Source organism: Propithecus coquereli, unplaced genomic scaffold, assembly GCF_000956105.1.
Source record: "Propithecus coquereli isolate 6110/MARCELLA unplaced genomic scaffold, Pcoq_1.0 Scaffold131, whole genome shotgun sequence".
NCBI lineage: Eukaryota > Metazoa > Chordata > Mammalia > Primates > Indriidae > Propithecus > Propithecus coquereli.
The window spans coordinates 2,992,718-3,014,866 of record NW_012137303.1 but is presented as its reverse complement, the minus strand read 5'-3'; the positions used below and the strand labels follow the sequence as shown (position 1 = coordinate 3,014,866).

Sequence of the window (22,149 nt, the reverse complement as noted above, 5' to 3'; positions counted from 1 at the left end):
AAATAAATAAAGGTCAAATATTTTAGGTCCAGGAAATGTAACTTAAGGAAACTCACTTTTATTCCTGAGAAAAGGAATAAAGCAATGAAACAAAAAGCAAAAGAATGGAAATTTTTACCAAATGAGGAAAGCATGGTGAAAAAAAAGAGTGGAAGTTTTAATCAAACCCCAGTGGCTGTGGTCTGTCTTCTTTCTTCTGCTGTGGGCACCTAACAAAGCAGTGGCAGGCTGTGACCAGGGACCAACATAACACCAAGTCCCGTGGGACTTTAGCTCTAGGGGCAAACACTGCAGAACTACAAGAACTGCAGACAGCTGGGACTTAACAAAACAGGCAAATGACTGCGTCCTGACCCATGACCTCTGAGTTCAGGTAAAACTTCCAAGAGTTTCACAGTGGATGTCAGTTAACGAGGAATCAGCAATTAGAGATCTTTCCCCAATGTGGTTTAGAATTTTGCAGAACACTTCACCTTTTCTTCTGGACATGGAGTTATCCATGATTTGCATTTGCCTGTCATGTCACCAAGGGTGGTCTGTGTGCCATTATATACATAAACTCGGCCATCTTCTCCCCCAATCAGTCCAGAGGTTACATCTGAAATCCTCAGCGGAGCTGCCATGATGATTTCATCTGTAAACAATAAAAACCGGCAGAAGGAAGTATCCTTTCCTTGTTCCACTACTAGATCCTAACCCAAGCTCCTGCAAATACTATCAGTGTCTCCTTTGAATAACGTGCCTTGATTGCATCTTCGCAAAGTCAGAGGCTTTTGTTTCCTATTGCATCATGCATCAACAATTATCACAGATGACTCTGATGTTACCATCTTCAAGAAGTGCAACTCACTTGTACATCCAGCTCTGGTCTTACCTGATTCAAAATCTATCTAAAGGTCCTTGGGTCACTGAGCTGTCAATTATAAGGGCAGATACTCGAAGATTATCCTATTAGGGGCCTAATCCACTGGGGCAAAGGGATTCCATTCTTGGCAAAAGGCCCTGTTCCTTTCTTACCTAAGCCATCATTATCCAGGTCACTCAAGTGCAGAACTCCACCAAACCTCGAGAAGCGGCGGTCTCCACTGAAGGTGCTGAGCAGCAGAGGCTGTGTGTCTGGTGTGAGTGCATACATCCGAGTTGTTCCACCTTGATGCAAGGTCATGGTCAGGAATGCCATTTTAGACACATCATCTGAAATGAACCACAGTACCTGCTGGTATCACACAAATGAAGATATAGAACGTTGAACATGATCCTATTCTTGCTTCGTGCTTGTGTACCTCAAGCGATGCACATCACTCAGAATCATACAGGACAGTTGGTTTTGGTGCTGGCCAGCCCTGACAGTTAGGAAGGCACAACTAGCTTGGGTACTAAGGCCAAACATTGCAGGAGCTCAGAGATTTCCCAACAAACAGGTGCTCCTTCTTCCAGTCTTACCCCCTTCTAATACATCCTCCACACAACCACCACTTTTTTGGCTAATTTTCTCTGTTTTTGTGTAGAGATGAGATCTCACTCTTGCTTATCCTCCCACCTTGGCCTCCCAAAGCGCTAGGATTACAGACATGAGCCACCATGCCATATTTTTTCCCTTACATCACAAACTGCCTGTGTCACTGCCCTGACTTAGCGTCTAAATGTTAGTGGACTTGATGGAGTCAAAACACTTCACAAGGCCTTATGCAATCCAACTCCTACTTAGGGGTCCAGTGATATTTCAGGCCACTTTCCCTTTTTCTCCCACACTTTGTCCATAATCAACTTAAACCACAGCCCATTATATTTCTGAAATCTGGGGCTTTGGACATGATGTGTTCTCTGCCTGGTATTCCAGGCACCCCTCGCCCACACCCTTTGCTCTCTCTGTTCACACTCCTTTACCAGCCGCTCCTGCCCATCCTTCGGCATTGGCTCAGGCGTCCCCTCCTCTGGGAAGCCTTTCCTAACCTCCCTGGTCTAGAGTAGGTGCCGGTAACTCATACTACCGCACCATGTCCAGTGCCTTCCTAGCACCCGTCCCAGGGCAGCATCATTTTCTGTTCACTTCTGGGTCTCCTGCATGAGGCTGTCAATTGCATAAGTGACAGGGCCATGACTTTGTCTATCCACTGTACCTCGCATGCAGCTTGGTTCTGCCCAAGCACTCCATAAATGGTTTTTGAATTAATGAATTTTGAACAAACTCAAAACAAAGCTAATTGTTAGATTTTTGCCTATAATCATGTGGAACACAGCTTTGATTTCAGAAATGAGTACCTTCTCCAAAAGACATAACGGCATCTGTGGGCTGGCGGGGCTGGTGGTCCTCTGGGTGTGTGCCCTATGTAGTCAGCGAGGCACTGTATTTAGAAAGGCCCTATGCTTGGCTTCATGCTTTCCTGTCACTGACTTGAAATTCTTAACAATCTTTTAACAAGGGGCCCCACATTTTTATTTGGGACTGGGCCCCACAAATTGGGTGGACAAAATGCAAGTAAAATACAAGTAAAAATGGGAAAATCTGAACAATGTTGGTGGATCGTATCAGTGTGCGTGACCTACCGTGAGTCGGGGCCCCAACCAGCAGCACTTGCGTCAGCATCCCATTGACCATCACGCGGCCACTGGACAGGGAAGTGCCCAGTTTCCCCATGGCCTGTGAAGTGCAGTAGACCAATATTGTAGAGCTGAGAAAGCATCCTCGTAGTGTCCACTCTCCTGGGGAGGAAGGGGTTGCCGTACCTTGTCTCCAGAAATGGTAAACCAGCTTTGGCAGTTTGGCGGGAAGTAGCCATACACCCTGCCGAGGCTCTTTTTCTCATCACGGCTATGGAACAAATGGCCCAGCCTAGAATGAAGCACAGTGATGCCAGGGCACTGGATTAAGAGCTGGCCAGGTGTTCAGGTCCAAGGAAAGGAAACACACCTCACCCCAGCCAGGCCTCCCTGCATGGTCTCTGTCCCTGTGATCCTAGGTCTGGAAGTGTGGGGACTGTCAGAGTTAACCCCAACATCCAGGCTCTCCAGATGCCACACCCAGCCTTCTGCCTCCGACTGACAGCAAACACAGGGAGGGCCACTGTTGTGGCTGAACACTGTGTTCCCCCAAATTCCTGTAGTAGCTCAGAACGTGACTGTGTTTAGAGATAGGGTCTTTAAAGAGGTAAAGTTAAAATGAGGTAATTGTGGTGGGCCCTAATCCAATATGACTGGTGTCCTTATAAGAGGAGATGAGGACACAGACACATACAGTGAGGACACAGGGAGGGATGGTCGTCTGCAAGCCAAGGAGAAAAGCCTCAGAAGAAACTAACCCTGCCAACACCCTGATATCGGACTTACAGCTTCCAGAGCTGTGAGAAAATAAATTTCTGTTGTTTAAGCCCCCCAGTCTGTGGTACTTTGTTATGGCAGCCCAAGAAAACCAATGTACTTGTCTATTGTATTTTTAAACTTCCAAGGAGAATTTGCAGCTTTGCCCCAGAGTCTTGGCTTTTCCTCTGAAGGGTGAGAATGTCTCAGCCCCATTCCCTGAGCCCTGCACTCGGTGGGTTCCCACAGCAGCAGGCACCGGCCCTGTGCTCGCTGGTCCCGGGCCCCAGCACCAGCCTCACCTGCTGGCATTCTTCCAGGTCGGGCTCCCAACCAACAGCAAGGTTCTGTTGTCCACACTGACGCTGTGAAGGGAGTATCCAAACCAGGCGAAGTCCTCCTCACCGCTCACCGTCCAGTCGGCTGCCTCCACGTTCAGCTTTTCTAAAGAAGATGACCAGTCCCTTTTACTGTAAGTGGGAGGACTAATGGGACGCAAAGAATGAGTCCTTTTTGTAGGCTAATGAGAAATGGGTTTGTTCTGCTGAGTTTCTTCCAGAACTCTTATATGTCCCCGTGCTGATCCGGCACCCTAACATCACAAATGGATCTCACACTTCGCGGAAGAATTATTAATACATTTCCACAGTTCACTTCTGTGGAGTGGAGGATGCTGTTTTAAAAGGCCCTTCTTGGGACAGTCGAGAGCACCACCGGGATGTTTTTGGTCCTAAGCCTCCTCCGTGTCTCTGTTTTATGTGAAGACACTATGGGAATAGACTATTGGCCACCTTTGGATCTGGATCTAGAAGTTGGGTCACTGTTTGTATATTCAGTGAATCTATGCATGTCACTCACCACATCTCTAACAGTAAGAGACTGTTAGAAAATTTTGGTGAAATGATATAGAATGAGAAAAAAGCACATAAACCCATGTGCAGAAGAAGTCATCGCAGACACACAGGGCACAGAGGGTCTCTTCCCATCCCCCCATCAGGCACTACCTTTGTTGCTCCGGCCGGGGTCAGAATAAAATGCAGCCACAATTCCCTTCTGCTTCCCTCCACCTGGTGCAAAAGGGGAGCCAATCACCAGATCCGGCTCGCTGTCTCCATTCACATCTGCAGCCAAGAGCGTCCAGCCCAAGTTACAGTAGACAGCCTTAAGAGGAAATCGGGAAAGCATGTTTTACTCAGCCTTGGAGGCAATCAGGATGCAGCAAGTTCTAGATTCCTACACCTGGCTAAGATGGTAAACATACCTGGCAAGAGATGGTGATGTTAGGGGAAGAAGACATTCTTCCTTGTTTGGAACCAAAGTAGATGTACACTGCACCCTAGACAAGGATGGCAGATAGACCATGAGGCTCGGGTGGTGACCCAAGAACCTTAAATAATAGCAAGACAATGAAATAAATCACCATCATTCCCAATGGTTGGGAGCTTAATGACCGATAGAAACCCATCCTGTGTATTGCTGCTGGGCTGAAAGGAATTTTTTTAAAAGCCTGTCACTTCCACCAGACTATGAGAGCCCCCAAAGCAGAAACCGTGTCATTTTCATCCTTGCCTCCCCAGGGTCTTGCTCAGCATCTGCCACACATAATGGTGCAGTGAGTTTGCAGAATGACTCACTCAACTCCTCCCCGCTTCAAGGCCAGTGCAGTTCCTGGCTCTTCCCCGCCCTGGCCTATTGTACTTCTGAACACACCATGTGCCATTCATTCACCTGGGGACACACGCTGCACTATTGTGCTGTGTTATGAATCAGTTCCTCTTACAACTTGCCTGGCTCCATCCCCATTCATTCTGTGAGCAATTATTTTCCATCGTGAGCCACGTACTAGGTACACAATGACCAAAAAGACCAATCTCTGTCCTCCCGCAAAGCTGGCAGGCAGGTAATTACAACACCGCAGTGTGCAAGGGGCTACGATAGGTGCAGGCACAGGATGCTACATGAGAACAATGTAGCAGTCGCCTCACCCAGCGGTTAGATGACACTTCCTGCAAGAAGTGACATGTCACTCCTAAAGAAAGACGAGAATGGGCTTTTCAGGATGAGGATGCCGTATGAGCAAAGGTCCTAAAGTGAGACAGCCTGATGGGTTCAGGAAGTGACAAATCCGTGGCATGTCTAGGAATGAAGCATGAGGAGGAAGGGGCACGAGGGGCCTGCAGAGGGGAGTGGGCGATGCAGAGCCTTTGACGTCATGGTCACACAAGGCGCCTGCATGCTTGGGCCCTGCTATGGTATGAAGTACATGTGGGAAGGGAGCCCTGTGGGCCAGGGCCTGGGACCTCTGCCTTGTAAGACAGCAGGCAACAGGCGGGGTTCTGAGCATGAGAGGAAAGGACCCTGGGAAGTCACCTCCTGCCGTGATGACCAGAAGCTACAGATTAGCCAGGATTTCTGTCTCCTGCCACTGGCATTCAGCATCATGGGCAAGGGAAAAAAGAGCAAAGTGCCTGGTGGAATTGGGAAACTGCGAGGCCAAAATAGGCCAGGGAGGCAGGAACAGGTGCTACGAGGGAACCCAAGGTCATGGCAAGGACCCACAAATGCTCTGGCATTTGGCCTTCTGCTTTGCTCCAGGGGCTCCCCCAGTGCTGGCTTCCCTCAGGGCCCCTTCTCCTCCCCCGTTTCGCCCACCAGCAGCCTTACCTTGTACGTGAGATGCTCAGAGTCCACCGAGGGAGCTCCCACGGCCAGGTCAGGAACGCCGTCCTTGTTAAAGTCCAACACGGCCAAGGCCGAGCCAAATCGACCTGAGGGCTGCAGAGGCACAGGTTACTTCCCCTGGACTACGCCACAGCCTTCAGAAGAGCACTCCTGACTCCGGGGACAGAGAGGCCCAGGGTCCTCTGTCACCCAAAGACCGAGGCACAAAACCACAGCAAACTGTACACATCTGCAACACATCCATTGGGTAGCTCTGCTCTAAGGATATTTTTGCCATGTCTATCTACCTTGAGGGGAAGCAGAGGTGCCAGAAAGAAGAGGGTAGATTCTTACAAGTTCTAGATTTGTAGAAAATAATCTTGTGTATACTCAACCCCACATTAAGCATCAAACTTATCTTTGAAAATATCTGAAATAATAATCACACAACAGCAGCTAACATTTATTGAGTAGTCAGGATCCTCTATAGTCATGCTGTTCAAGATGGTTGCCACTAGCCAAATAATTAACATTAAATAAAATCTAAAACTCAGTTCCTCAGTTGCAATAGCTACATTTCAAATACTCAAAAGCCTGTGCTCAGTGGCTCCCACACTGGACAGCGCAGCTATAGAACATTCCTATCATTGCAGGACGTCCCACAAGACGGTGCTGCTGTAGACACTGTTCTAAGCACTTTTCATGGATTCAGGTAGGCACTGTTATTATCCCTACTTTCACAGTTTACAGATGGAAAACTCTCTTCAGGTACAATTGTCTTCCAAGGTAGATTTTCTATATCTTGTTTCTCCTGTCTAGAATCAGCCTAGACCTAAAACCAATAATTAGGTTCTTCAATTCTTTCACAACTTACATAACAATGAACAGCCTTTCACGTGGTGGTGCTTGCTACATGACACACAGGCCCCAGTGCCCACATCCATTGTATACTGGCTAATCTCTCCACGCCTGTGTGCAATGGCGTCTGTGAGCACTGCCCCTCTCTACAGGCAGAAACTTGATAAACAAGAGGTGATTGCTTGGGGACACAAAGCACGCTGGGGCAGGGTGGGGACCAATAACCGCTGAGGACCAGTTTGTTTCATCACCACCAGCTGCACCATCTAGCCCTCTGCAGGTCGGCCAGTCATTTCCAGGGAGCACAGAAATTTAAAGTAGATGAGTCCTTGAGACATGTACCCTAATTCTCCATGGTATATGTGAGGACACGGAGAGTTTCACTGGAGCCAAGGCCAGAGGGCAGGATTCCCATCTCTAGCCCACGCCTTAATCTTGCTGCAATCTTCCTGCCATCTTCCAAATTATCGAAGGTCACTGGGGGAGGAGGGCATGGAGCCACCTCCTTCCTTGCCCAAGTGCTCTTTGAGAGAATTCGTCGTCCACAGGAAGCAGCTGCCTCTATCATTCCCTGTGTATATGAGCCCAGAGGATTATACTTTACACAACAGTCTAACAAGGGAATGGCTTTGTAGAGAGGTAAGAAGCAACCAGATTGGTTTATTTTGGAAATTTCTTGTGGAGTGTCAGAAGCCTCCAGAAAATGCTGTCCCTCTGGGACTGTGTGACTTTACACATGCACCAGTCAACGTATTTGTACATGTTGGATTCAGAGCTCCTTTCAGCAAAGCCTAAACTAGATCATAAACCATTGTACTTCTTATTTTTTAATGTATGTTCAGGTGTGCCATCTTCTTTTCTCTTCACAGCATTTTTTTTTTTTTTTTGAGGCAGAATCTCACTCTGTTGCCCGGGCTAGAGTGCTGTGGCATCAGCCTAGCTCACAGCAACCTCAAACTCCTGGGCTCAAGCGATCCTCCTGCCTCAGCCTCCCGGGTAGCTGGGACTACAGGCATGCACCACCATGCCTGGCTAATTTTTTTCTATTTTTAGTAGAGATGGGGTCTTGCCCTTGCTCAGGGTGGTCTCAAACTCATGGTCTTGAACTCCTGACTTGAAGTGATCCTCCCGCCTGAGTCTCCCAGAATGCTAGGATTACAGGTGTAAGCCACCATGCCCAGCCCTCTTCACAGCATTAACTTCACAGCAAAAGGTTAAGTGGCTTTCCCAGGACAAGAACCACAATCTGACCCAAAGTCTAGGGCTCCTTACCCTGGTGCTTGATACTCACAGCATGCAGCGCCAGGCCAGTGTCACCAAAAGCCCCGGCACTCATCTGTGACTAGTAGCACAGCTGTGTCTGCCCCTCCTTGTTGCTGCTGTAAGGACTAACGCCGCTGATGTTTGGAAACCCTCTGGGACCCAGTACTTCCAAGAGGAATTAATGCTCAGACTCCATGAGGAACATTTGTACAGTCACTGCAGATTTTTTTCTGGTGATGAGTAACCACTTAAAGCCAAAGAATGAAATCTGAACAAAGTCTAGAGTTTAGTTACTAGCAATGTACCAATGTTGGTGTTTTTATCTTTGACAAGTGTACCATAAATATCTAAGATGTTAACATAGGGAAAACGGGTAAAGGCATATGGGAACTCTTTGCACTGTCTTTACAACTTCTCTGTGACTCTAAAATTCCTAGAAAGTTTTATAAATATAAAGAGGTTTTGTATTATCAAGAAATCATATTCCATTTGGCCTCTAGAAGGAGTTCTAAACAGCGTGCATGTTTTTGGAAGGCATTAGACTACACAGAGTTAATGAGATAAATGACATGAACAGAATATGAAAAATAAAAAGTGCTACATGAATGTAGGCCACCGGCTGTTTGTTATGATAATTACTCTTGTTATTAATTATTCATCCTGGAGAATTTGCCACGAAATGCAAGCAGTGGCTTACTGATCACTGAAAGAGAAAACATGAGATGGTGTCTTACCTGGAAGCCCTCAAGGATCCCGTGGGCCTCCTTGTCTAGGTCCAGGTCGACGGGGGGCAGGCCCAGGTCATTGCCGTAGAGGAGGTACACACGCCCAACCTGGACGCGGCCGGGGTGGCTGTAGCCTGGTGCGCCCACCACAAGGTCACCGTGCCCATCCTGGTTGAGGTCAGCCGAGGCCATTGCCCTTAGTAAAGAGAAGGGACCCACCGCAGTACCACTGAGCACTAGGGTTAGGACTGTCTCCTGTTTCTTTCCTTTCTAGAATCCAGCACTTTAACTTTCTCTCACTGATTTTTCCATCTGTCACGACTGTTGTGAATATTCACGTCTGAGGTTGTACTGTTTGTGATTCAGTCTGTGATTTCCCCTCTCCGAGGGGAAAAACAAAACAAAAATGGACGAATCAAAGCCTCTGAGCATTTCTGGATCATATAACCTGAGCAGATGAAAAGTATCCATACAAAGCATCATGTCTTAGATGCGATACCCAGGGTAGCCGAAGCACAATCCAGGGTTCGCCCTGAGAACAGAGAGGAAATTTACATCCGGCCAAGCCCCTCCAGCCGATGGCACAGACTACTTTCTGATCTGCTCAACTCATTTCAATTTGTTACCTGATCAAAGACAAGCTTGTGTTACAGACTGTTTATTTCAACCACGGCTATAGAGGGTGCCTGGTACTGGGCCAACAAAAGTGTCCAGCACATTTAGTGGATATGCCTAAATGCAACTCCATGACCTACCAGTTACAGTGCTGGCCAAGCCAAGTCAAAGGTTCAAATGTCACTACTGGGGCTGGAAAGACCTCTTACTGCCACATAAAGAACAAATGGCAGAACAGAGGGAAACAGCAAGAGGAGTTTCTCAAGGCCGTGATGCCCAGTGGAAAGGGCAGGGATCCCAGTGGAGCTGCTGCTGTTCTCTGCACTCCTGAGGCTGATGCTGGCCAATAATAGCCCCCAGGGAAGGCCCTGTGGACACTGGCCGTGTGTGGCCACCAGCCCTGCAGGAGGCTGTCTTTTGGATCTTGCAGGAAGGTGGCCCAGGAGAGCCATTATTCACAAATGAATGGCCAGTAAAGCCAGCATTCATCTCCCAGTCCCCTGTGCTAATGCTGAACGCAGTAGTGGCCCCAAAAGGAAGAGCTGTCGAGAAATTGTTCAGAGGAAATGCAATGCCACTTGGATTTAAAGAGTGTGGTTTTTTAAAAAAAAAGCTTTCACCAAAACCTCCAGAAAAGTCAGTTGGGCCCAGTTTTGGTTGAATTTTAAAATCAGAGAAATCTCTAACATTCTCTTTATAAAATTAGCATGGTGTACCAGGCTTTTACTATATCAAGTTACAATATTCTAATCACTGTAACAGCTATCTGCTTATATCTTTCTAATGTCATTAGATTGCAAAAATAAAAATGTAATAACTCCAAGAATATCAGAGCTTTACAAATATTCTATTTATTCTATAAATAATCACAACTTTATTGTATTAGTAAAGTGAAAGCTCTCTGTATTTAAATATATTTGACCAACTTTCTTTTTTTTTTTTCTTTTTTTTTCTTTGAGACAGAGTCTCGCTTTGTTGCCCAGGCTAGAGTGGAGTGCCGTGGCGTAAGCCTAGCTCACAGCAACCTCAAACTCCTGGGCTCAAGCAATCCTTCTGCCTCAGCCTCCCAAATAGCTGGGACTATAGGCATGCGCCACCATGCCCGGCTAATTTTTTCTATATATATATATTTTTTTAATTGTCCAGATCCTTTATTTCTATATTTTTGGAGAGATGGGGTCTCGCTCTTGCTCAGGTTTGTCTCGAACTCCTGACCTTGAGCTATCCACCCACCTCGGCCTCCCAGAGTGCTAGGATTACAGGCGTGAGCCACCACACCCGGCCTATATTTGACCAACTTTAAGGAGATCATTTCATCTTTACAGAAACTTAACCAGTAAATCAATGCTTTTGTTGATGATGAACTGATTTGAAAACAAGGTGCTAACGAGTGTGATTTTAAAAAGTTGCTGACTGAATGAAATGAATACTGATGAAAACATTCACAAGTTGGATAAACTTATACATACCACCCAAGCCGTGCATAGGGAAATGACAAGAAGTAAGACGCTAAGGGACTGGAGACGTGCTTCCGTGACTCCTGAGAGCCACCTGTAAACATTGTCCTTAAGTTCCTTTCCAAAGCCTGATACATAAAGGATATGGAATCCTGAAATAAAAAGATTATTACCGATAGGGAACGACACATAGCATAATCAACAAAACTACTGTTTCCTGTCAAAAGTATTGGACTTTTGTGGCAGAAAAGAGTTTTTGCAAGTGCTAAAAAAATAAAACATCAATCCTTATCAACAAGTAAGATCACTTAGTACAGTGAAATTGCACCGCCAACTTAACACTGGGGGATGGTAGAGACCTAGCCTGAGAGGTTGGGGCCAGCATGAAGAGAAAGGGTTAGCTGGACTAATCCCAAACTAAGTAAGGATGGTCTATACTAACCTGTAGAACCTAATGGAACAAAATAATTTTTATGGACTAAAATTTTTTAAAAGTCCATTCAATCTACAACTATAATTTTATTTGTACATATATCCTTTTTTTTTTTTTTTCTCCAAACAAATAAACTGGAACACCACCAGAATGCCACAGACACCCTCTAAACCACACCCAAATTAAGATGCTGCTGTATTTGCTGCCTGGCAGGCACGACAGGTCATATGCAGAGTGCTGGGACCTGTACGCTAGAGAATCTGGGAGACAAGGTCCTCAGCCTGGAATGCTGAATTGTTCCTAATGTGGTTACTGCAGAGACACAAATGCAGACCAGAGTGGCCCTGAGCAAGCTAGTCAGGCACTGGATTCATCCAAGTTAAGGGGATACAATTCTAAATTCACCCAAGGGGGGGGGGTGGGGGGGGGTGACATGAAACCAAACAGTACTTCCCAGGCCTGCTCCAGAACAGAGCAGAATCGTCCCAGAGCCACAAGGCAGCCCAGACAGCCCCAGCTCTGGAGAAGCACAGGGTACAACATTCCTGCAGGTGGGACCATGCCTTCAGCTTTGCCCACTCTAATCCCACCAGCAGGCTACACACAGACTGCTCATCCTAATGCCCATCTCTGACTTGCTTATTCATCCAGGAAGCATTTAATCAGCTCCTATTGTATGCCAGGCACCATGAAAGATGCTGAGAATATAAAGGCCCTTCTTATGCAACTCATTTTTTGCAAAGGAGACAAATCCACATATGGCAAGATGAAATGATATGTGCTTTGACAGAGGTTCCCAAGTCCTAGGGTATCCCTGGAACACATCACATTTGGAGGCCAAGGATATTTGCTGGCCTGGCACATGCTGCCCAGGTGACTTTCCATGGACGACTAAAACAAGATATTCCAAGAAATAGCATGTTTCTCTTTCTCAATTTAAAGCAGAAAATTCTCACCGGGGTCCAGGAATCCACACTAAAGAACACTCCTCTTTCAGTATGGTGTATGCTTCTTTCAATATTTTTAGTTAGGGATGCAGTCACATTTCTGTGAAAATCATTCTTCTGCACTTTTGAGCTACTGAAGAGAAAGAGGAATAAACCAATTAAGGCTGAGAAAACAACCAACCCCCTGAATAACTGAGTTGAGGCATGCAGACAAGTTAATCACAGGTTAAAACACCATAACATTTTAACATCTGAAGGTTGAAGGAACAACACAAAAATGAAATTGTAGAAAAACTTCATTCCACAAAATCTTTTAGATAATACATTTTCAAGGGTTGAAAGCCCGTCCTTACAAAAATGATTATTTCCTATAGCCTCAAAGTTCTACAACGAGTATAAAAGGCTTGAATTTATTCCAGATTAAAAAAAATTAAAGCTGTATCAATATTTCACATAAAAGGTCAAGAAGAAGGTATGTAGCTGGCAGAGAAACGTATGCAGGCATACTGATTTATCTTTTGTTGTTGTTGTTGAGACAGGGTCTTGTTCTGTCACCCAGGCTGGAGTGCAATGGCCCAATCATAGCTCACTGTAATCCCAAACTCCTGGGTTCAAGTGATCCTCCTGCCTCAGCCTCCCGGAATAGCTGGGATTACAGATGCATGCCACCATATCTGGCTAATTTTTTTATTTTTTATTTTTTGTAGAGATGAGGTCTCGCTATGTTGCCCAGGCTGGTCTTGAACCCCTGGCCTCAAGTGATCCTCCTGCTTTGGCCTCCCAAAGTGCTAGGATTACAGGCGTGAGCCACCATGTCTAGCCCTGATTTATCTTTAAAGATATGCTAGAATATACAATAAAAATACATTTTCGAATTCAGAGGTTTTAACAAGCTCATAAAGTAGATGTCTGGAAGAGGCAAACAAGCCTCAGAAGCGACTACAGTGGAAGGCAGGCGGCAGCCATGAGTAAAGGGGATTCTGGACAAAACGCTGTGAGTGTAAGCGTTCCGGCAATCCAATCTAAAGGTGCTCAACTCAATTGAAAAACCACCACAAAATTCACCTAATTCAAATAAATTAAACAATGAGGGCTTAACTGAACCTTTTCTGCATATTCTCAATTCTTCCAAAGTGCCAAGATCATTCTTCTTAGGACCTTTCAATGCAGGACGCTCCTTTTGAGTATCTAACTCTTGCTCACTCTTAAATATCTCAGGTGAGCCATTACTTCTTCAAGGAGACCTCTCCTGTGCCAGGGTTAGGACACTGTTGTACCACCCCAGAACGCCCTGTACTTTTCCTTCCTAATACTTAGTGATGGCTACAATTGCTTGTTCAGTGCCCATCCCTGCCAGGCCATACGCCCTGAGAGCAGAACTGTTTCTCTCTTGTTCACAATGCTATCTCTAGTGCCTGAGCCAGTTACTAGCACCTAATGAGTAATAAATAATATTTTATATTATTTACACTATTTTGTTGTTATATTTTATAACTAACAAATATACTTTGGAGATATTGCAGGTTTTGTTCCAGATCACCGCAATAAAGCGAGTCGTGTGTATATACTTTTATATGTATGCACATATAAAAGTTATGTTTATGCTATAGTGTAGTCTACTATGTGATAGTATTGTGATAGTATTGTGTCTAAAAAATGTATATACCTTAATTTAAAAATACTTTTATTGCCAAAAAATGCTAACAATTATCTGAGCCTTCAGCAAGCAGTCATCTTTTTGCTGGTGGAAGGTCTTGCCTTGAGGTGGATGGCAGCTGACTGATCAGGGTGGTGGGTGCTGAAGGCTGGGGTGGCTGTGGCAATTTCTTAAAATAAGACAACAGTGAAGTTTGTCACATCAATTGACTCTTCCTTTCATGAAAGATTTCTCTGTAGCATACTATGCTGTTTGATAGCAGTTTACCTACAGTAGGACTTCCTTCAAAATTGGAGTCAATCCTCTCAAATCCTGCGGCTCCTTTATTCACTTAAGTTTATGTACTGTTTTAAATCCTTTGTCATTTCAAAAAAGTTTCCAGCATCTTCACCAGGAGTAGATTTGATCTCAAGAAACTACTTTCTTTGCCCATCCTTAAGAAGTAACTTCTCTCTGTTAAACTTTTTTTGTTTTTGTTTTTAGAGACAGGATCTCTCACTCTATAGCCCAGACCAGAGTGCAGTGGTGCAATCATAGCTTACTGTAACCTGGAACTTCTAGGTTCAGGCGATCCTCACACCTCAGCCTCCCAAGTAGCTAGGTGTATAGGCACGTACCACCACGCCCAGGTAATTTTTTAAAAAATATTTTGTAGAGATGGGGTCTCACTACATTGACAAGCTAGACTCGAACTCCTGGCCTCAAGCAATCTTCCTGCCTCAGCCTCCCAAAGTGCTAAGATTACAGGCATGAATCACCATGCCTGGCCTCATCTGTTAAAGTTTTATTGTGAGATTGCAGGAATTTAGTCACATCTTTCAGGCTCCATTTTTAATTCTAATTCTCTTGCTTTTTCCACCACATCTGCGTTACTTCCTCCACTGAAGTCTTGAACCCCTCAAAGTCATCCATGAGGGTTGGAATTAGCTTCTTCCAAATTCCTGTGAGGGTTGATAATTTTGACTTATTCTCGAATCATGAACGTCTTAATGGCATCTAAACATGAATCCTTTCCAGAAGGTTTTTAATTTACTTTGCCCAGATCCAGAGAAAACATATCAATGGCAGTTATTTTATGAAGTGTATGTTTTAAATAATAAGACTTGAAAGTCAAAATTAGTTCTTGATCCATAGGCTGCAGAATGGATAACGTATTAGCAGGAATGAAAACATTCATCTCCTTATACATCTCCATCAGAGCTCTTGGGTGACTCAGTGTATTGTCAATGAGCAATAATATTTTGAAAGAAGTCTTTTTTCTAAGCAGTAGATCTCAACAGTAGGCTTAAAATATTCAGTAAACCATCCTGTAAACATATGTGCTATCATCCAGGCTTTGTTGTTCTATTTATAGAGCACAGGCAAAGCAGAGTTAGCAAGATTCTTAAGAGCCCTAGGATTTTTGGAATGGTAAATGAGCATGGGCTTCAACTTCAAGTCACCAGCTGTGTTACAAGAGAGTAACAAGAGAGTCAGCTTGTACTTTGAAGCCAGGTATTGACTTCTCTCTTGCTATGAAAGCCTTAAATGGCATCTTCTTCCAATAGACGGCTGTTTCATCTACATTGAAAATCTGCTGTTTAGTGTAGCCAACTTCATTAATGATCTTAGCTAGTCTTCAAGATCATTTGCTGCAGCTTCTCCATCAGCACTTGCTGCTTCACCTTGCATTTTCACGTTAAAGAGATGGCATCTTTCCTTAAACTTCATAAACTAATCTCTGCTAGCTTCGAACTTTTCTTCTGCAGCTCCTCACTTCTATCTGCCTTCATGGAGCTGAAGAGAGTCCAGGCTTTGCTCTGGATTAGGCTTTGGCTTAAGGGAATGTTGTGGCTGCTTTGATCTTCTATCCAGGCCACTAAAGCTTCCTCCATACCAGCAATTAGGCTGTTTCACTTTTTATCATTTGTGTATTTACTGAAGTAGCACTTTAATTACCTTTAACAACTTTTCTTTTGTATTCACAACTTGGATGTTTGGCACAAGAAACCTAGCTTTCAACCTTTGGCTTTTGACGTGCCTTCCTCACTCAGCTTATTCATTTCTGGCTTTTGGTTTAAAGTATGAGACATATGACTCTTCCTTTCACTTGAATAGTTAGAGGCCATTGTAAGGTTAGTAACTGGCCTAATTTCAATATGGCTGTGTTTCAGGGAGTAAGAAGGCACAAGGAGAGGGAGAGGGGTGGATGAATAGCTGGCCCATGGAGCAGTCAAGACACATAATATTTATCAATTAAGTTCACCATCTCATATGGGTGTGATTCATGGCACCCCAACATCAAAGATCACTGATCACAGATCACCATAAAAGAAATAATGATAATGAAAGTTGAAATACTCTGAGAATTACGAAAATGTGACGAAGACATGAAGTGAGCACATGCTGTTGAAAAAATCGTGATGATAGCCTTGCTCAACGGGGGGGTACCACAAACCTACAGTTTGTAAAAAGTGAAGTATCTGTAAAGCACAATACAAGAGGATATGCCTGTATATTTTTTTATAATATTAATCACATTATTGAATGAATGAATGGTGGTTGGTACCTGGCTCCAGCAGGAGATATCATCTCTTATAATATAAATCAAGCCTTCTGGCCCTTTTCCTAAGAAATTACCAGAGAGGGCTTCTCCCCACCCTGTCTTATTGATAAATACTTTTTCAGGGTGCAATTTGGGTAATATTTATGAGTAACAACAAAAATAATGATAGTAATAATAATACTAACTACTAGTTAGTGAACAACTTAACTATGTGCTGAGTGCTTTACATACACTATTGCATGTGACCCATACCATAATTCTGGGAGTGTGGATGTGGTTTGTTTTTTTGGGTTTTATTTTTGTTTTTTTTTCCATTTTGCAAAAGGAGGAAGCTATGGCTCAAAAAAAAATTAAGCAACTTACTTAAAAATCACACAAGAATAAATGGCAGAGCTAGAATTTAAACCTCTATCTGTCTGTCCACAGAGCCCATGCTCTCAACTTCTACAGGGCACCCCCTCCAGGGGAGATGTTCTTTTTCTATGAGTAATTTTGGAATCTACTTACCCCTGGGTATTGTTTTGCTGGCCACTGCATGCAATGAACAGAGGGTTCTCAGGTAGGCTGCAGTCACTGGGGAAATAGTCAAATGAATTAGGCATTTTTCTACCTTCTTTTCAAGCATGAATTTCACTGAGAGTCAGTGATATACTTCAACCACCTCCAAAAGGCTTAAAGTCTTCATGGTCTAACCATATAGGACCAATTAAGAGCCAAGTCCTCCTAGACAAGGGTGGTTAGGCTGACTGCTGGAGGTTTTATGGTAACACAGGCAGCACCCCCAGACTCACAGCTTCCCTCTTCCCTCCTGCTGAGCTGCTCCAGGCTGATGTGAAACATCTCAGAATCAGATACTGTAGTAGAAACTGATTCCCCACTCCATCACCTTCTGCCCAATTCTGCCCATTCATGCCAAAATATGTCTGAAATTCTCAATTTCATTTCTGTAAAAAAAAATTCTATAAATTCAATAATTAAATAGGTAATGCAGTATCCCCTTTTACAAGTGAAAAGACTTCTGAGAATGTAAGGGATGAACTCTCTTCATGAGGGGCTTCCCCCAGGTCTGAACAGAAGCATCAAAGGAGTAGGCATTAATATTAGAAGAGTATTCTGGAATGAAGACTATTTTTGAGGAAAAGAAGAATTGTATGGAGGTCATGAGGGAGGCTCAGGGTAGTCTGAAGGTAGTAGAGAGTGTAGGGTGAGAAAAACTAGTTGCAGAAAAGGAATTTAGAAAAGGAGGTAGGAAGCAGCTGAAGGCAAACTTTTCCTGCTAAAATCTTCCTTCAGACCTGCTTTGGGACAAAGTAAAAGTTCTCTCTTCGAAGCCTCTTTTCTCCACCCCAGGATTCAGAAGGCAGTCTTACAACATTAGCATTATATTTACAAATACATTTTGAGGTTAAGGAGCAATCTGGGAATGTAATTACCACTATTTTTTAGAAAAATATACATGAGCTCCAAATAACATACAAGAGCTTTGTAAGATAAGCTATTACTATTAAGTTGGGAAATGCCTGCTTATGAAAATATTTATATTTTTTCTTTTTGCCATGAATTCATGTTGTCTCTCTTTGGAGCCTTCTCTAAATTTTTCAAAAATTCTTGTAAATTCTGACAAAGGTTTCTTTGTGTAAAAAAGCAATCAATTCATGGAATTTTATGCCTTGTTAAATTGGGACAAGGAACCAAGAGACAAGAAATGTGTTCCTTCTCAATTGTTTCTTCCTAATTAAAGAATAAGGCCCAGCTACATGGAGAACCAAACCAAAAAACAAAAAACCAAAAAAAAACCACCACAAATTGTTTTCCAGTTTGAGGGTTGTTACACATGGATTATATAAAACAAGTAAATTGGGTCATTCTCTCCCCAACGTGGCCATGTGTTATGAATCCTTCAATATAAACTTAACTTCCTTCTAATAATAATTATAATAATAGTAGCCAGCATTTATTAAGTGTTTACTACATGCTAAGCTCTTTACATGAGTGATCTCATTTACTCCTCACAACAACCCTATGATAAAAATAGTCTTACTATCCTCATTTTGTAGATGAGGAACCTAAGGCTTAGCAGGGGTGGGTTAGCAACCAACTTGTTCCAGATTAACTCAGTAGTGAGTGGCAGGTCTCTTAAACGCCAAAGCCTATCCCCTCTACAACCATGCTAGCTGCACCTAAAAACCCACGATCACAGAAGGAGGGCTTGGAGATTTTATTTGAGGTGTATTTCACTATTAAAAATGGCATTCATATTAGATTTTTTCTTTTTTTTATAGATTAAAAATTAAAGAACAAGGAGTTCAATCTGTAACTGACTGTGAACAATCAAGAACAATCACTACCTTTGGACCAGCCCATATTAGATTTTTCATCCCTGCCAAATTATTACTGAGTCTTAAAAACAAGTTTACTATGTACAAAGCTAAGGTTGAATTTATCATCAAAAGGAATTTAGTTTCAAATCAACACAATATGTAATTATGGTTAACATTATTTCAACACTAGCAAATGTGTTTATAAGGGCAAAGGAACATCATCCAGTATAATATACTAGAGCTATGCCTCTGTAGGCCACTCCAACATATAAACACCCAACCCTCCTATAATCCCAACCTGGAACAGTTTCCCAGGCACAGCTCCTGCCCAGAAAACCCTCTTTCCCACTGCTGGTGGCACAGCCTAAGCTTTTAGTGCTGTTTCAATGTCCCACTGCTTTCCTATTCAAACCTGCATCCCGGCCCTGTTGAGGTCAGCAGTGGGGAGAGACTGAAAACCTCATGGTGTGTTAGAAATGAGTCTCAGAGGAACCTTGGCTCCCCCAGATCTAGGGGTAGATTCTGTGAGAACCTAATGGGAGTAGAGACAATCCCAGTCTACCCTGATCTATATTTGGTCTCAGTCTCTGATGAACATTTGTCCTGAGCATGCTGAGGAGGAGAAGGAAAGGAACTGGAGACTGAGCAACTGTCCCCTCTGGGTTTGATGTCAAATTTCCACAGAAAACTGTGCTTTATAAATGCATTTCTGATTTTATTTTGGAGTATGTGTGTATGGCAAGGGGCGCATACCTGGGGTTCTGTTTGCATCTGTTTCTGTTTTAGTAGTAGGTGAAGTACGCTTTGAAACCCTCAAACCTTGAGAGGTGAGTTGTGGTGGAGAGGTGAGTCACCACACCCGGGTTGCTACAGCAAGAGCACAGCAGCTGAGCCACTCCCCACTCCCCACTCTGGGGCCTGCAGACAGCTGGCATTCCAGCTCCTAGCATGGGTTCTCCCAAAAGAAACACATGGAACACCACCCATAGAGGCTGATTCCCTCCTGCCTGAGCCATTTCTCACAGACCACTAGCTCTGCAGTATCCGTCTCCCTATCCCTAAAACATCAGAGGCATCAATCAAGCCCACTGGCTGGGAACTAGTCAGGTTTTTGAGATGACTGAGTTTCTATTCTTTTCCTCCTTGAATAGGTTAGGAAAGCACTTCATGAAACTTTGTGGTTTTGTTTGTATTTGATCAGTTGAAAAACCTGAGAGTTAAGTTGGGGAATGAGGTAGAAAGTCAGGGAGTGACTGGTATAAGAAATGGAGTAATAACTCACCTGGTCCCATTCTCTAACATGAAGCTTGTTAGACGGTAAATATTAGTGGACCAAAATGCCATATCATCCAGTCCTCCAAGGAAATACTCTTGGAATTGTTCTACCAAAAACGGGGACTTGGTAGAGTAAGTAGGATAAAGCTACAGCAGAGAGAAAGAAAAAATAAATCAATAAGGAGCTCTTCCTGGTATTACTATAATCCTTTAAGATTTGGAAGAATGAGGCCTTTACCTTGGAAACAGCCAACATTTCACCATACCTGCAATACAAACAATAATTTTGACTGTCAAGTTGCAGTTTCTAACAGAAAAATGAAGCAAATCACCCACCCATAGCCACTATCGCACACTGCCTTTGAATAAGCAAAATCCATAAACCCCAGATCCACTCTCAGGAACCTAGAACATGACAAGTGTGCTAAGGAAGTCACAATACAATCAGTTTCAAACTTTCCCCTGGGTTACACTTACATTTCCAAGAACTGAAGGTGTGAACAATCAACAATTACATTTTTGGTGATGACTTTTCGACCATAAAGTTTATCATAAATTCCCAATAGATCTTTGACAGGCACATACCTGAAAAATGTAGACTAAAATAAGAGTTGTTCTGATTCTGAAGTTGTAGATAACAATGACGACAGCAGCAGCAGCAACTGCCAGCTGTTCCGTGCTTATTATATACCAGGCACCATGCAAAGTCTTTACATGCACAAGTTATTTAATCCCACCAATGACCCAAAGTGGTTAGTATTATTATATTCCCATTTTATATAAGAGGAAACTGAGGCACAGAAAAGTTAAATAATTAGTCTAATGATGCAGAGTAAACAACTGGTACCTTAATCAAATATTGACCAAGATACACTCAGAGATTGGAAACTATTAATAAAGTATAAAAGGAGTGTTTAATTTTGTGAATTGAGAGTTTAAGAAGCAATTTAAACTATTTTTATTCTTTTGAGTCGAATTTTTCTGAAGACTCATTTTAAAAACACCAAAAATGGCTCCTCATTCCAACCTCTTAGTTTCAGAATAGACAATATAAAGTAGTGAAAAGAATTCTAAGTCAGGCTTTTGGTTCACAGATATTGTTTATTTCAGTTGGAAGAAGAGTATCCTTTAAAAATTAGATTTATATGGATCATCTTTTATCTTAATTTTGACATCCTCAGAATACACGAGACAAAAATCTCAACCAATAAAATCTGGTTTTAGTGTGTTTACAAGAAAGAAGCAATTGAGATGTTCACTTTTTTATTCTATAAGAGCACTGGAATGGCCTTCCCAATAAAAATAGCTTAAGAGGCTAGACAAAATAACAATATTTTTTTAAATGAATCACTAAGCTAGCAAGAAAGTGGAAATTTTCCAAAGGCTCTAAACTAATAGAAACTAAAAACCTTGGGAGTTATGTGAGTGGGAAAGCCAATTTTCGCCGAGGACATCCTCCACACCCTGGGAACCTGAAGGGTTTTAGAGGGCTGCGTAGTATGCAGAGGACAAGAGGTAGAGCATAGGAACCACTCACAGTGGCCCTCTCAGAGCAGATCCCTGCATTCAATCTAGAATACAAAAGGCTTCATCTTCTGCATATGTATGAGCTAGAAATAAACCAACATATAAACAGGACAGCAAAGAAGCCTGATTGCTATCTTGGCATTGGAGAGAGGAAAAAAAAATCTGTTTCCAGAATGAGTAACCACTAGCCAGTCCCACCAATGTTCTGTCCTGCATTTGTGTCACCTGTGTAGTCAGACAACTTCAAGGGTTGAATGTAACTTAAAGGGGTCCCGAGGCAACCGGCAGAAGCCAAGACAAACCCTCTCTGGAGAAATGCAACTCTAACTAGAGCCCCAAATAATTCAGGTACCTCAGAATATAACCAAAAGATGACCAATATAACTAGTAATATCTGATAAAGTAGACTTTAAGGCAGCAAGCATTATTAGAGATCAAGAGGGTCACTATATCATGATAAAAGGCTCAATTTTCCAATAAGATATGATTCGAAAATTGACTATACCTAACTGTACATATTCAAAGCATATATAGCAAACTTGGACAGAATTACAAGAAATTGAAAAAT

The 22,149-nt window shown here is 43.2% G+C and overlaps 1 protein-coding gene across 1 annotated transcript in view; it reads right to left on the bottom strand.

Moving 5' to 3' along the window:
• Window positions 1-22,149, bottom strand: part of GPLD1 (glycosylphosphatidylinositol specific phospholipase D1) — a 55,113-nt gene that overhangs the window by 4,980 nt on the left and 27,984 nt on the right. The window contains exons 9-23 of the mRNA XM_012638565.1: window positions 20,532-20,639; window positions 20,293-20,320; window positions 20,062-20,201; window positions 16,966-17,031; window positions 12,266-12,386; window positions 10,889-11,028; window positions 8,814-9,000; window positions 5,962-6,072; window positions 4,559-4,633; window positions 4,302-4,458; window positions 3,600-3,741; window positions 2,728-2,833; window positions 2,548-2,641; window positions 1,018-1,194; window positions 474-634 (exon numbers count right to left, since the gene is read on the bottom strand). Coding sequence (XP_012494019.1) covers window positions 474-634; window positions 1,018-1,194; window positions 2,548-2,641; window positions 2,728-2,833; window positions 3,600-3,741; window positions 4,302-4,458; window positions 4,559-4,633; window positions 5,962-6,072; window positions 8,814-9,000; window positions 10,889-11,028; window positions 12,266-12,386; window positions 16,966-17,031; window positions 20,062-20,201; window positions 20,293-20,320; window positions 20,532-20,639 — 1,813 coding nt within the window. The remainder of the gene's footprint in view (window positions 1-473; window positions 635-1,017; window positions 1,195-2,547; window positions 2,642-2,727; window positions 2,834-3,599; window positions 3,742-4,301; window positions 4,459-4,558; window positions 4,634-5,961; window positions 6,073-8,813; window positions 9,001-10,888; window positions 11,029-12,265; window positions 12,387-16,965; window positions 17,032-20,061; window positions 20,202-20,292; window positions 20,321-20,531; window positions 20,640-22,149) is intronic.